Source organism: Diceros bicornis (genome assembly GCF_020826845.1).
Source record: "Diceros bicornis minor isolate mBicDic1 chromosome 21 unlocalized genomic scaffold, mDicBic1.mat.cur SUPER_21_unloc_1, whole genome shotgun sequence".
Taxonomy (NCBI): Eukaryota; Metazoa; Chordata; class Mammalia; order Perissodactyla; family Rhinocerotidae; genus Diceros; species Diceros bicornis.
In genome coordinates this window covers 1,724,727-1,740,116 of record NW_026690885.1, presented here as the reverse complement: position 1 = coordinate 1,740,116, position 15,390 = coordinate 1,724,727, and the positions used below count along the sequence as shown (strand labels likewise).

Genomic DNA, 15,390 nt, shown 5'->3' with positions numbered 1-15,390 from the left:
CGTGAGCATTGATCAGTCTATCCCCCAAGCATGTAAGGTACAAATTGGGCCATCAAGCCCACCATACAGGGTGGTCCCAAATTCCTGAGGTCTCGTGAGTCTCTCGAATTCTCGGAGAAATAAAAACTCACTATTTGATCAGAATTGGAACCACAGCTCCTTTCTCTTCCATGAACAACAAAAGAAACATAGACAGCAAAACTATTTAGTAGGGTAAAAAGATGGGGAAATGTGTGAAAAAACAGTGGTCCAAATGAAATAGTACTCAGCCGTAAAAAGGAATGAAGCATTGACACATGCTGCAACATGGATGAACCTTGAAAACATGTTGCTCAGTGAAAGGAGCCAGACACAAAAGACCACATAGCGTATGATTCCATTTATATGAAATGTCCAGAATAGACACATCTGTGGAGACAGAAAGTAGACGAGTGTTTACCAGGGGTTGGGGTGGGGGGAATGGGCAGTGACTGCTAGTGGGTACAGGGTTTCCTTTGGGGGTGATGAAAATGTTTTGGAGATAGATAGAGGTGGTGGTTACACACCATTGTGAGTACTAAATAACACTGAATTGTATAATTTACAATGGTGATTTTTTAGGTGTATTTCACCACAATGAAAAAAAGACATGACAATGGTCCAAAGTGCATGGCAATTCCAAAGCTAGTTTATAAGCTGATATTTAAAATAGTTACACCAATTCCTGAAGATGCTCATGGAGCCTTTACTCACTGGAGTGACTCCATTAGAGAATCAGATGTCCAGATTCCTCTTTGCCTGGCCTGGGGGCTATGTATCACATATGCATCCCATATCACACAGATGCAGCACCAACATCTTCACTAGTAATGAGACTCCAACATCCTTTCTTCTTTTAGTAAGAGAATTCCCAAGTTTTAGATGAGCAAATGTCCTCCCTTCCCAGCTTTCCTTGTAGCTAGGTGTGACCACATGACTAATTTCTGGCCAATGAGGTATAAGCAGAAGTGATACTGGGTCATACTCTTGAAGGGAAGGACAGTGCCTGTCACCTCCCCTTCTCCCTTGCCCACAAGCTGAAATGCAGATGTGATGGCAGGGGCTGGAGCAGCCATGTTCGACCACAACAAGGGAGTCTTGTGTTCATGATGACAGAGCATTATGGAGCCATCACATCAGCTCTCAGCAGCTTACACTCAGACTGTTACAAAGAGAGAAATAAACTGTTATCTGGTTTAGGCCATTGTATATTTTTGTCTTCGTTAAAACTGCAAAACAACATCCTACCTAAGTGGCTTCTAGGACAACTTCAAGAGCTAGGAACCTTCAAAAATACTTACATATTCAGGCTCCACCGCTGCTCTCTCTTGGCATAGCTGGACCTGCTCATTGTTGGGTAACATATCTTCTTTACACTTGAAGGGAACCACTAGGACGAAAACAAAAGCAAGCAAATCAAATGTCAACCACAGAAAGATATTATTATTTACACAATCATACCCCATGCTGTAAATGCATCCATTGCCATGTTATACAACAGTGGAAATGAACAAGCTACAGCTACACGCTACAACATCAGGGGCTTTGGGAAGTGTGATTATTGAGTGAAAAAGAGCAACTCTGGAAAATATCATATGATCTCACTTATATGTGGAGTATTAAAAAAAAAAAAAAAGCCAAGCTCATAGATAAGAGAACAGATTGGTGGTTGCCAGAGGTGGGGCTGGAGGGTGGGCAAAATGGATGACGGTCGTCAGGAGGAACAAACTTCCAGTTATAAAATAAATAAGTCCTGGGGATGTAATATACAGCATGGGGACAATAGTGAATAATACTGTATTGCATATTTGAAAGTTGCTAAGAGAGTAGATCTTAAAAGTTCTCATCACAAGCAAAAGAAATTTTGTAACTATGTAGGGTGACGAATGTTAACTAGACTTATTGTGATTATTTTGCAATATATCCAAATATCAATCATTATGTTGTACACCTGAAACTAATAGAATGTTATATGTCAATTATATCTCAATAAAAAAAGATCATATGTGGTATGATACCATTTTTGTAAAGCTCCAAAGCAAACAAAACTAAGCAAGATATTGTTTAGGGATACGTAAATGGCAGGGTTTTTTTTAAGTAGGGGAATTATAAACACAAAATTCCGAGTGGTTCCCTCTGGGGAGAAGACAAGGATATACGGAGTGGAGAAGAAGCATGCAGAAAATGCAATGGCATTGATGATATTCTGGTTCTTATGTTGGCAAGGGCCTCGGATATATCCATTTTATTATTATACTTCATTGCCTCCATATAAATTACTTATATTTTTAATGTATCAAATAATCCATAATTTTAAAAACATAAACCTTTCACGGTTCCCCACTGTTCTCAGCAGAAAGACTAAAGTTCTTCACACAGCACACAAGGTCCTGCAGAATCTGACCTCTGCCCACCTGCTCAGATGCAGCTAATGCCATTCTCTTTGTCCTCAGTCTTTGTTAGCCTCAGGGCCTTTGCACATGCTATAACCTGTCACGCTGTGATCTCCACTCTTCATCTGCATAATCCCTACTCTTCCTTCAAGCTTCAGCTTAAATGTCACTTGCCTGGAGCATATTATATATCTCACTAATGGGGTATATAATATGCCAAAGGGCGTGACAGTTTTTCAATTATTAAATAATTATGTGTGTGCTCTCTACTTCCTTCCCTAGACTATAAGCTACATGAGGGCAAATATCATGTCCATCACATCCAGGATTGAATCCCCAGTACCTAGTGCAGGGGCCTGTTTGACTAATTAGTTAATTAATGCTTCAAAAATAATTTATCAAATTAATGTATTAGTGAAAAAATATAAAAAGGGAGAATGAATGAAAGTAAGAAGAGGATCCAGAGCTTGGGTAGAGTGAGGATTTTACAACCAAAGAAAGACACAGATTCCATTGCCAAGACACATAAGGAGAGGATTACTTTCGCAGCTGAAGTTGCCATGTTTCCAGGAGCCTTCTGGATTGGGACGGAAGCCCACAACGCAGCTACAGCTGTAGGAGCCTGGGGCGTTGGTGCAGACAGAATCGGGACCACACCGTGATGGATCTTGGGAGCACTCATCAATATCTGCAAAGAACTCAAAAAGATCAAAAAACCCAGAGGAACAGGGATAGCCTTCTTTCCAGGGTTGACCAGCAAACCCTCTGCTCTCCTCTGCATCCCACTGCTTGGTCTGTGAAGTTCAGCTGTCCATTGCTTGGTGCAAAGCCATGGTGGCAGGTACAAAAGTAGCTCCTGGTGCGTGTTGGTGCACGTTGCATTGAAAAGGCACTTTTCACTGCCTTTGGCCGAAAGGTTACATATCAAGGCACTCATCAATATCTGTGGAGTGAGGCAGAGTTGGCCAACAATCCAACAAAGTCATGCTTCCCCTTCCAAAGCATAGCCTTGTCACTGAAAAATGGCGGCACAACAAGGGACTACATTTCCCAGAGCCCCCTGCATCTAGGCGGGGCCATGTGGTTAGCTTTCACTCATAGAATGGAAGAGGGTATGGCATATCACTCCTGGGCCCACGTGGTTAAGAAGTGAATGTGTCTTCTCCCTCTTTCCCTGCCACTGGCTGAAACCAAGGATTCCAAGTTCCTAACCATAGGAAAACCAGAGATGCAAGAGGACTGGATCCCTGTATCACCTTGTGGAGGAAAGCTGCCTATTGACCAAGGATATCCATACTGGATGGTTAAGGGAGTAAGAAATTTCTATTTCGTTAAGCTAGTGGTTCTCAACTGAGGGCAATTTGCCCCTCCAGGGGACGTTGGGCAATGTCTGGAGACATTTTTCGTGGTCACTGGGATCTGGGGGTAGATGCCAAACATACTGCCAATCCACTAATGCACAGAATAGCCCTACACACAACAAAGAACTATCCAGCCCAAAATGTTAATAGTGCAAAAGTTGAGAAACCCCAGCTTAACCAATACAGGGTGATGTATGGTCACTGTGGCAACAAGAGGTTACTTCTCCCTCTGAAGGTTTCTGATCCACAGAGGATATATGGAATAGAATGTCTCAGAAAAAAATAAATAGGAGGGGTCTGGCCCTGTGGTGTAAGTTCACACACTCTGCTTCAGCAGCCCAGGGCTCGTGGGTTCAGATCCCAGGCGTGAACCTACACGCCGCTCATCAAGCCATGCTAGGTCAGCATCCCACATATAAAGTAGAGGAAGATGGGCATAAATGTTAGCTCAGGGCCACTCTTCCTCCAGCAAAACGAGGAAGATTGGCAACAGACGTTAGCTCTGAGCCAATCTTCCTCACCAAAAAAAAAAAAAAATAAAGAAATAAAAGTAATAAAAAAATGAATAGGAGGGAGGTAAGGACAAAACCTTTCATATTTCTATGTCATCTCAAAAAACATGAGGGATAAATAGGCGCTGTCCACACTAGGGGCTTACACAAGTATATGGTATATTGCACCAGGCGATACCATGGAGAGTTGGTACGAGAAGTCTTTGTGATAGGAACGTAGACTAATTTGGAGGTCTCAAACGACATGGTTGGAAGGCATGGGGAAGTGGTTTTTTTCTTGGTATCACAGAAAACATCTCTAACCAAGGAGTGGGTTTCTTTTCACCGCAGGTTGCCCACTTCCAGAAATATTTAAGCATCGACTAAGTGAGCTCTTGTCAGACATACCACAGGTGCAATTTATATTTTGCATATAGAGCTGGACTAGGGGCATGGCTTTCAAAACTTTTTGGCCCAAGAAACCTTCCTTCTTGTGAAGTGAAACCCGAATAGGTAAGACAAATAAAAGAGGTGATAATTTGACTGAAAGGAGAGTGGAAGACCATGGCCTTGTTTTCTGGCCCTAGATGGGGATTCTGAAAGGTTCCTAGAGCCCTTAGAGCTGTGTTAATCTCTCTAAGATCCCTTTCCTCTTTATGCCTCTATTGTTCTGCTTCTAACAATGTCAGCAGCTAGTAAAGATCAACGAATGAGAAGAAATATAATATTTCTAATGAAAAGAAGCATGCATTTCCCCGGGGATTGAAGACTATAAAATGTGTTCTGCTGTATGGTAGACCCTCCGAAGATGGAGCCATCAGTTCTTCCATTTCCTGTATGCACATGTTGCTGTCCCAGTGAGATGGAGAGTTTATTTCCCCTCCTTTTGGATCTAGGCTGGCCCTGTGACTGTGACCAATAGAATGTGGTAGAAGTAACACTTGGGGACTTCCAAGCCCAGGCCTTATGAGAACTGGCAGTTTCTGCTTTCTTCTTCTTGGAACTTTCCTTCTTGGAAACCAACTGCCATGCTCTGAGGAAGCCCAAGAAGCCATGTGGAAAGGCCCACTGAGGGCCCTGCCAGAGATCAGCACCAACTACCAGTCACGTAAGCAAGCCTACTTTGGACCAGCCAGCCATCTTAGTGCCCCAGAAAAACCATGTGGTCAACCCATGGAATCATGAGCAAGAACAGATGGTTGTTGTTATAAGCTGCTGCATTTCAGAGTAGTTTGACATGCATTGAGAAGTCCTCAGCATGGCTGGGAGAATGACTGGTACATTTGAAAGCCTCTGGTTTCTCAGGGGTCCAAACATCAGGCAAAAAGAACCCAGGCAGGCAGGAGCAACTGTGTTCTCCCGAGATATTGGTGCAGGTGGAATTGGGACCACAAAGAGTCAAGCTCCTGGAACATCCATCCATATCTAAGCAGAAAACTGGTCTAAGTCAAAAGGATGAAGGATGCTGAGGCTGCAGCTGCAGTGCACAGCCCCACCACTGACTGAAGCCAATGGGTTTCCCTGGCTCTGGTCCCACCTTCTTAAACACATTTTTGTCGTTACAGAAAGGAAGCATTTAGAGGCAAGTTTATGACCCAGGCAAATCTTCTGATGAGGGTCCTCGCAGCTCAGGATAAAATCCAAACTCCTCATTAGAACAGGCAAGACCCTGAGAGTTTGTTCTCACCTACGCTCATCTTTTGCCTCTAAACCCTTCATAATTCACGATCCAGATTCATTGATTACCTGTGAATTCATGAAGGCTTATTATCTCCTCACATGAAGAAGAATGGTTGAGACCCAAAGAACTGACCAGCAGAGCCCAACCTAAACCACCAATGCATGAAATCAAGAGCTAAATGAATGGTGCTAGTTTTTACCCATTGACTTTCAGAGTGATTTGTTACTCAGCAATAGCTAACTGCTACAAATGGACCAGAAAAATCAGAGATGACTTCGAATATCTCTGACTCCAAGCCAAGGGAATGTGATAAGGGCTTGATCACTCCATGCCCTGCTGAATGAAGTCATCCTCCCTATAAATGAAAGAGGAAAACAATAGAACCACCCTAGACTCAGGAAGATGGAGCCATGGTGTCTTTGTGAGAATATCCTGGCTGCAGTGTGGAGGATGGATTTGAGAGGGGAAGACTGGAGAAAGGGAGAGACCAGTGAGGATGCTGTTACAGTACGGATGCAGCCTGAATAAAGGATGGAGAAGAGTGGAGAGATTCAAGACATATCTAGCAGTTAGATTCTCTGAGACTTGATGACCGATTTAATATGGAAGGGGAGGGAGCATGAGGGTAACTCTCACGTCTTAATTCAAATACCTTTTAGGAAAAAGACCTGAGCTCTCCCTATAACACAGTATCTCTACCTCAGCATTACTGGCATTTGGGACTGGATCACATTTGGTCGTGGGGAGGCTGTTCTGTGCATTGTAAGATGGTTAACAACATCTCTGGCCTCTACCCACTAGAGGACAGTAGCACACACAATCCAATAACAACAGCTGTGGCAATCAAAAATGTCTCTAGACATTGCCAATGTCCACTGGAGAGAAAATCGCTATAGAGATGGAGCCCCGCATTATTCGCAGGAACTGCCTGACCCACTGCTTAAGTCACAGTAGGCCCTCAACGGGAGTTCAAATCATGATTCTTCCACCGAATAGCTGTGCATCCCTTGGCAAGTCACTTCACCTCTCTGAGCCTCCGTGTTCTCATTCCTAAAATAAGGATCATGATCACTACCTAATAGGATCATGAAATGAGGTGATTCTTAATTAAGTAGGTAAATAAAGAAGGGCAGGCCCTCTGTGCCTTCACAGGTGGAGTTGTTAGAGAAGAGCCCATCTCGACAGCTGCACCTATAGCTTCCTAAGGAGTAGGAACACTCAGAACGCTCTGCGAAGATCCCACTGGAGAGGCATTCATTGATGTCTAGGAGCAGTGGAGGAGAGTGAGCAGACAAAAGATTGGGTGTCTACAGTGAGAAACACATGTACCCAACTCAATGATAGCTTTCCACCAAAGACCATGCCTGAGAGCCTGAGAGCATTACGTGTACAGGCAAAATGACCTGGATTTCCCAGGTTCCAGTTGGTTCCAGTAGGAGAAGAGAAACCAGGCAAACAGCTGCACTTGTACCTCCCTGGCAGGTTTTGGCAGATTGAGTTAAGACCACATTGTCGCGGGTTTTGAGAACACTCATCTATATCTGGATAGAGAAAGAGTCAGAGTTACAAAGTTGCCTCATCTTGTGAAGCCCATTGTATTTTCCAAAGATGGTTGAAACAATGTTTCCCTCCCATATGTCCTTCATTCAGTGAGACCTTGGTACTCCACCCATCAAGTATTGGGGTCTATATTCCCTCCCCTGGAATCTGAGCATGCTTGTGACTATGGTGGAAGTGACACCAGGTCATAAAAATACCATGCTTAGTCAGAAGAATGTCATGATAGGTCGTAGAAATATAATGTAATTCCTTCTTCTCTTGAGATGCTCATTCTTGGAAATGAGCTGCCATACTTTGAGGAAGCCCAACCAGCCATGAAAATGCAGCTCAATGGGGAAGAACTAAGACATCCAGCCCACAGCCCTGGGGGAGCAGCCAGTCAAACAGCCAGCACCACCTTGCCAGCCTTGTGAGTAGACCCTTTTCAAAGTGGATCCTCTAGCCTCCAGTTGTGCCAACTCAACTGACACTATGTGGAATAGGGACAAGCCATCCTCTCCAAACTCAGCCCTAATAGCAGATTCATTCATGAGCATAATGAATGATTACTATTTGCAACTAAATTTGCAGGTGGTCTGTTACCCAGCAACAGATAACTCGGACACTTGCAAAGCAAATTCTAGGAATTTACTCATTGAAGGACCCATGGAATCGTGCAGTCATGGAACCATGGGGTGGCTCTCCACAAATCTATTTCAACCCTGTTCTGACAAGTTACTCGAAATAAACCCTTGCTAGGTACTTGTTATAGAAGCACAACTTCAACACAAGTCTCCTATAGCTCCCTCCCAGATCACAGGGATGCTCATTCAGCTTTCTTTCAAGTTGTAAAACGTTAGAAAAACCTAAGTGCCTGCCAATAGAAGGATGACTCAATTTGGAGTTGACATAAAGAATAAGGTACATATTCCTTCATTCAACAAATACATATTAAATACTCACAATGTATCAGTCACCATACTGGGGGTCAAAGACATAGAGTAGACAAAATAGTTGCTGTAGTATCCATCATTTTCTATATGGTTAATATTGATTTCACCCCAAATTTAAACACCAGGGTTCGTCAGCACTACTGAGCTGACTGAATAACCCATGAACTGTAGCCCAAAGATAAAGAATGATGTTTGGGGATCCCTGGAAACTAACTGCAAAAGTGATAGAAATGCATCATCTTCTTCAGAGCTCAGCAAACTACATCCCATGGGTCAAATCCAGCCCACCATCTGTTTGTGTACATAAAGCTTTATTGGCACACAGACACATCCATTCATTTTTGTATCATCTCTGGCTGTGTTTGCACCACCACTGAGTGGTCATGACAGAGATCGTACGACTTGCAACTTCCAGAATGTTTACTCTGTGGCCCCTTACAGAAAAATTGCCAACCTATGGTCTTATTCAGAGGAATAATCAGATTTTTACTGTCAAGAGGAGAACTGGGGTTTAAATATAAGGAATGCTGACAGAGAACTTAGCTCCTTCTGGGAATTATGTTACTTTATATTATTTATATTAATATAGCTCTTAATACTGCACGTGTGCCTAGCACACTGCATACATTATTGCATTTAATCTTCCCAACTATCCTTGGAGTTGGATACTCTTATACGCCCGTTTTACAAATGGAACCATTGAGGCTTATAGAGATGAAATATATTTCACCAACATCTCTTAACTAGAGTGTGGCAGCTAAGTAACGTGGTTGAGACACCCTCAGTAGAGTCAGAAAGACCTGGGTTTGAATCCCAGTTCAACTGCATGACCCTAAAAAAGTCATTTCAGTTCTCCAAGCCTCAGTTTTCTCATCTGGACAATGGAGATCATCATAATGCCTATAGTCCATTTAATGTGACATTGCACATAAAGCACTTCGCACAGGACCTGGCACTCTATAAATATTGGAAATTCTAACTATCTCCATGGAAAGGCGACCAAACAGTGGGCCCTCACAATGAAATCAGTGGCTATTTCTGGATATTGACAGGGAGCATGATTTTAATTTTAATTTTCTTCCTAATGCTAGTCTATAATCATTGGAAATTTTAGTGGCCAGGAATAATTCTCATGATGAAAGAAATAGAAAGTAAGAGCGAGAGAGAGAGAAAGGAAGAATGCAAAGAAGAAAGAAAGAAAGGAAGGGAGGAGGGAGGGAGGGAGAGAGAGAGGGAGGGAGAAAGAGAGGGAGAGAGGGGGGAGAGGGGGAAAGGGGGAGAGGGGGAGGGAGGGAGGGAGAGAGGGAGGGAGAGAGAGAGAGGAGAGAGAGAGAGAGAGGAGAGAGAGAGAGAGAAAGAAAAGAAAGAAAGAAAGGGAAAGAGAGAAAGAAAGAAAGAGAGAGAAGGGAGGGAGGAAGGAAGGAAGGAGGAAGGAAAGCAGGAAGGAAGGAAGGAAATAAATAAATAATTAATATTTGGGGCAAAAACAAAAAGCATCTGTATCTGCTACCCAGCTAGATCCCACCTGCTTTTCCGACCACCTGTGAGGGGACGTGAACTCACCTTTGCATTCGACTCCTGGGCCCATGAACTGTGTCTCTCCCGTGCTGGACAGGAAGCCTTGTTTGCAAGTACAGTAGTAACTGTCCAAAGTGTTGGTGCAGGTTGCATAAGCTGGGCAGATGGTGGAACTTGCACACTCATTCACATCTAGGCAGCGTAGAAGGAAAAGGTTGAGTTAGCGCCCCAGAGCAGGGCTTCAAGAGAAGGCAGCATTTAAGAGTGAAGGAGACCACTGTGGGTTGAATTGTGTCCTCCAAAAAGAAATGTTGAGTTCCTAAACCTGGTCCCTTAGAAACCTTATTTGGAAATAGGGTCCTTGTAGATGCAATTAAGATGTAAGTTAATGTGGGATCCTGCTGGAGAAGGATGGTCCCTTAATCTGATATAATTGGTGTCCATATAAGAAGAGGACAAGAGGCACAGAGACAGGCTTGGGGAGAACACCATGTGATGACAGAGGCAGAGATGGGAGTGATGCATTTACAAGTCAAGGAACACCGAAGATTGCTGGCAACACCAGAAGCTAGGAGAGAGACACAGAGCAGATTCTCTCCCAGAGCCTTCAGAGAAAGCACGGCCCTGCTGACACCTTGATTCCAGACCTCTGGCCTTCAGAATGTGGGACAATAATTCTCTGTTATTTAAGGCCGCCAGTCTACAATATTCTGTTATGCAGCCCGAGCTTCCTAACACGATGGACAAGAGAATTCATCTCTGTGTGTCTCAACTTCCCCATCTGTCAGACGAGGATAATAATACCCACCCCACAAGGTCATTCAGAGGATTAAATAAGATGACCTCTGGAAAGCGCTCACCACAGAGCCTGGAACACAGTAAGTACTAGGCAAGCAAATCTTAACTAAAATAAAAATTAACCACTAACATGTCGAGCTTTCTTTGTGGCAGGTATTGCCGTAGATCCCTTACATGTGTTAGCTCCATGAATGCTCATAGCAGCCCTACGAGCTATAAACTAATATTTCCACTTTTCAGAGGAGGAAACTGAAACTCAAAAATTGTGCAACGTCGCATAGATTGTGAAAGGCACGAGGATTGGAATCCGGGTTCTGTCTGGCTCTGGAATATTTGCATGACAGCTTCTCAGGCTGTCTTGAGTGCCAGAGTCTGGAAATTTGGTGATTAAATCAATGTCTGTCCTACGCAAGCCCTCCTTGAGCTGCCAGAGGTTGCAGCCTCATTTGGAGGCAGAATGTCATGGTGGTTGTGAGCATGGGGTGTGAAGTCACTCTTGGGCACACTCAGATCCTGACTCTCCTACCTCCTATCTATTTGGCCATGGGAGGGTGATTCCACCACAGTGGAGGCTCACAGTCCTTGTCTGTGAAATGGGTGTAGAATATGACCAATACCGTCAGGTTGTTGGGAGGACTGAATGAGCACACGAGAGGGAGAGCTTAGCGCCTTGGCTGGGATCCTGCCTCCAGCCTTTTGTACCTGGTGTTCCCTCCTCCTGGAACATCCTTCCCCAGATACCCAATCTCTCACTCCCTCACTTCCTTCAGATCTTGTCTCAAATATCAACTTCTCAGCACGGCCTCTTCTTACCACCGTGTTAAAATTAGAAACCCACCTCCGGAACTTTATATCTACATTTCCTGCCTTATTTGTCTTCATCTCCTTTAGGTATCCCTAACACACAATATGTTCGTGCTTCTATTTTTTGTTATCTATCTCCCTGCAAACAAGATGATAATTTCCAGGGGGACAAATATTATTGCCTGTGTTATTCACTGCTGTATTCACCATTCCTAGAATAGAACCTGCTGTATTGTAGATGCTCAAGTAGTATTGCAGGAATGAATGAATGAATGAGTGAATGTATGAATGAATGATTATTAGCATCAGCTTTGCAGAAAAGTCTTTGAACTCAGCCGAGACATGCCCCTACTCATCACCCACCACTGCTGAATTTGCAAACAGAATGGGACCTGATTCCCCAACAGATCCCTCCACCTACTTTCACACGTCTCTCCTGGACCGCGGAATCTCATGTTTCCACTGCTAGAAACAAATCCTGGGTTGCAGACACAATAGTAGCTTCCAGGACTGTTGTGGCAAGTCGCAGGCTCTGGAATCCACACATTCATCCACATCTAGAGAGTGGAAGAAAAAACCCGGGTTGAGGCAGACGAGGAAATGAGAGCAGGAGACTGCAAGTTCAGACTTGCTCTACATGTTCTTATCTTGTGGCACACAGTGCTGAGGCTCCCCAATACCCACATTCTCCCCTTCTCCCTAACCTCCCTTGCTGTTAGGTGGGACCAAGAGAATAAATACTGGCCAATATTATGTAAGGAAAAGGGTGATGAATAATTTCAAAACGTAATGATCACAGATTGCACAAATGGCCGTAGTCTTTTTTTCTTGGCATAGAGAAAAAAGATATGTTGAAGTGCTAAACCGGGTCTCTGAGAATGTGACCTTATTTGGAAACAGGGTCTTTCTAGTTGCAATTAAGATGTAAGTTAACATGGGATCATGCTGGAGTAGGATGGTTAATCTTAATCTTATCTGATTGGTGTCTTTATAAGTAGAGGAGAAGGGGCACAGAGGCAGGCTTGGGGAGAACACGATGTGATGACAAAGGCAGAGATTGGAGTGATGCGTCTACAGCTCAAGGAATCCCAAGGATTGATGGCAACACCAGAAGCTGGGAGAGAGACACAGAGCAGATTCTCTCCTAGAGCCTTCAGAGAAACCACGGCCCTGCTGACATCTCGATTTCAGACCTCTGACCTCCAGAGATGTGAGAAAATAAATCTCTGCTGTTTAAGGCCGCCAGTCTATAATATTTGGTGATGCAGCCCAAGCTGCCTAACACAATGTGCAAGACAATTCATCTCTGTGTGTCTCAGTTTCCCCATCTATCAGATGAGGATAATAGTACCCACCCCATAGGGTCATTCAGAGGACTAAATAAGGTGACCTCTGTAAAGCACTCCACACAGAACCTGGAGCACAGTAAGTACTATGCAAGCAAACGTTAACTAAAATAAAAATTAACTACTAATATGTTGAGCTTTCTTTGTGGCAGGCATTGACAGAGATCTCTTACGTGCATTAGCTCCACGAATCCTCCTAGCACCCCTATGAGCTATAAACTAATATTTCCACTTTTCAGAGGAGGAAACTGGGGCTTCACAATTCTGCACTGTCACATAGCTTGTGAAAGGCACAACGAGGATTGGAATCCAGGTTCTGTCTTGCTCTGGAATGTTTGCATGACAGCTTCCCAGGCTGTCTTGAGTCTCAGAGTCTGTGAACTTGGGGATTAAATCGATGTGTGTCCTACGCCAGCCCACCTTGAGCTGCCAGAGGTTGCAGCCTCATTTGGAGGCAGAAGGGCATGGTGGTTGGGAGCATGGAGGGTGAAGTCACATCTAGGCACACTCAGATCCTGACTCTCCTACATCCTCTCTATTTGGCCTTGGGATCGTGATTCCACCACAATGGAGGCTCAGTTTTCTTGTCTGTGAAATTGCTGTAGAGTACAACCAATACCATCAGGTTGCTGGGAGGACTGAATGAGCACATGTATGAGAGAGCTTAACGCATTAGCTGGGATCCTGCCTCCAGGCCTTTGTACCTGCTGTTCCCTCCTCCTGGAACATCCTTCCCCAGACACCCAATCTCTCACTCCCTCACTCCTTCAATCTTATCTCAAATATCAACTTCTCAGCATGGCCTTTCCTTACCACTCTGTTAAAAGTGGTAGAATCCCATCCCTAGAACCCTTTATCTGCCTTTCCTGCCTTATTTGTCTTCATCTCCTTTAACTATTCCTAACACACAAGATGTTCATGCATCTATTTTTTGTTATCTATCTCCCTCCACACTAGATGATAAGTTCCAGGAGAACAAATATTATTGCCTGTGTTAGTCACTGCTGTGTCCGCCATCCCTAGAATAGAACCTGGTGTATTGTAGATGCTCAAGAAGTATTGGTCAAAGGGTGCATCAGTGAATGACTGTATGAATGAATGATTCAGCCAAGACCTCCCCCGACTCCTCTCCCACCACTGCTGTCTTTGCAAACAGAATTGGACCTGATTCCCCAGCAGATCCCTCCACCTACCTTCACATGTCCCTCCAGGACTGAGGAATCTCGTGTTTCCACTTCTAGAAACAAATCCTGGGTTGCAGACACAATAGTAGCTTCCAGGGCTGTTGTGGCAAGTCGCATGCTCTGGGCAGGCTCTGGGATCCACACATTCATCCACATCTAGAGAGTGGAAGAGAAAACCCAGATCAAGGCAGAGGAGGAAATGAAGACAGGAGACTGCAAGTGGAGATTCGCTCTACATGTTCTTAGCTCGTGGCACGCAGTGCTGAGGCTCCCCAATACCCACATTCTCCCCTTCTTCCTAACCTCCCTTGCAGGTAGGTGTCGTGGTTAAAATAAATTCTGGCCAGTGGTATGTAAGCAAAAGGATGACAATAATGTCAAACATAATGATCATAGCTTGCAGAAAGGCTGTAGTCTTTCTTTTTTAGCATAGACAAAAAAGTACACTGTTTATTTCTTTGTTGTTGTTCATTTGTTTGTGTCATACATCCGTCCGTCCATCCACCCACCCATCCACCCACCCATCCATCCATCCTTCCATCTATCCATCCATCCATCCATCCATCCACCCATCCATCCATCTATCCAAGCAGCTATCCATCTATCTATGCATCCAGCTTTCCATCTATTCATCCATCCAAAAGATATCTGCCACGAGTGTGATACTTCAGTGGCCCCATATATACCCCTGTATCCACACCTCAGGATGCAGGTTATGCAGTATGACGTAACTTTGACACTCCTCTCTTTAAATGTGGAGTTTGTTTCCCACCGCTGAATCCAGCTGGCCCTATGACTTCCATTGGCCAATTGAATGCAGCAGAAGTGATGTGGCACCAGTTCCTAACTTTGACCTCTAGAGGCTTCTTTGCTTCTGTTCATGCTTTGGGCCTCCTGATTCTGCCACATGAACAAGCCCTAAACTAGCCTAATGAAGGATGGAAGACATGGATCATCCCAGATGAGCCCTAGTCATGTGCGACAGCCCAGCCCAACCACAGCTGACCACAGACACACGAAGAATGTTTGAGACCCAAAGAACTGACCAGCAGAGCCCAACCTAAACCACCAATGCATGGAATCAAGAGCTAAATAAATGTTAGTTTTTTTCAGCCATTGTCATTCCGGGTGATTTGTTACTCAGCAATAGCTAACTGCTAAAAATGGACTAGACAAATCAGAGATGACTTCAAATATCTGTGACTCCAAGTCAAGGGGATGTGATGAGGGCTGGATCACTCCATGCCCTGCTGGATGGAGTCACCCTTCCTATAAATGAATGTGGAGAACAATAGAACCACACT

The 15,390-nt window shown here is 44.2% G+C and overlaps 1 protein-coding gene across 1 annotated transcript; it reads right to left on the bottom strand.

Annotated features, from left to right (window-relative positions):
• Nucleotides 1-1,138: 1,138 nt before the first annotated feature.
• LOC131401852 (adhesion G protein-coupled receptor E1-like) lies at nucleotides 1,139-12,086 on the bottom strand. The gene is made up of 4 exons (XM_058536950.1): nucleotides 11,978-12,086; nucleotides 10,000-10,146; nucleotides 1,320-1,408; nucleotides 1,139-1,180 (listed from the first exon to the last, which is right to left on the bottom strand). The coding sequence occupies exons 1-4, from the start codon at nucleotides 12,009-12,011 to the stop codon at nucleotides 1,139-1,141; spliced, it is 312 nt and encodes a 103-aa protein (XP_058392933.1). The 5' UTR covers nucleotides 12,012-12,086.
• Between the last annotated feature and the right edge of the window lie 3,304 nt (nucleotides 12,087-15,390).

Excerpts from the sequence above, each read along its gene's own strand:
- LOC131401852 (XM_058536950.1), bottom strand. The coding sequence starts at position 12,011 with ATGAGATTCCGCGGTCCAGGAGAGACGTGTGAAA. Across the intron at positions 10,147-11,977 it reads TCCAGGAGAGACGTGTGAAA|ATGTGAATGAGTGTGCAAGT; the intron begins GTAGGTGGAGGG and ends TACGCTGCCTAG. Across the intron at positions 1,409-9,999 it reads CCCAGGAGTCGAATGCAAAG|TGGTTCCCTTCAAGTGTAAA; the intron begins GTGAGTTCACGT and ends TTTTCGTCCTAG.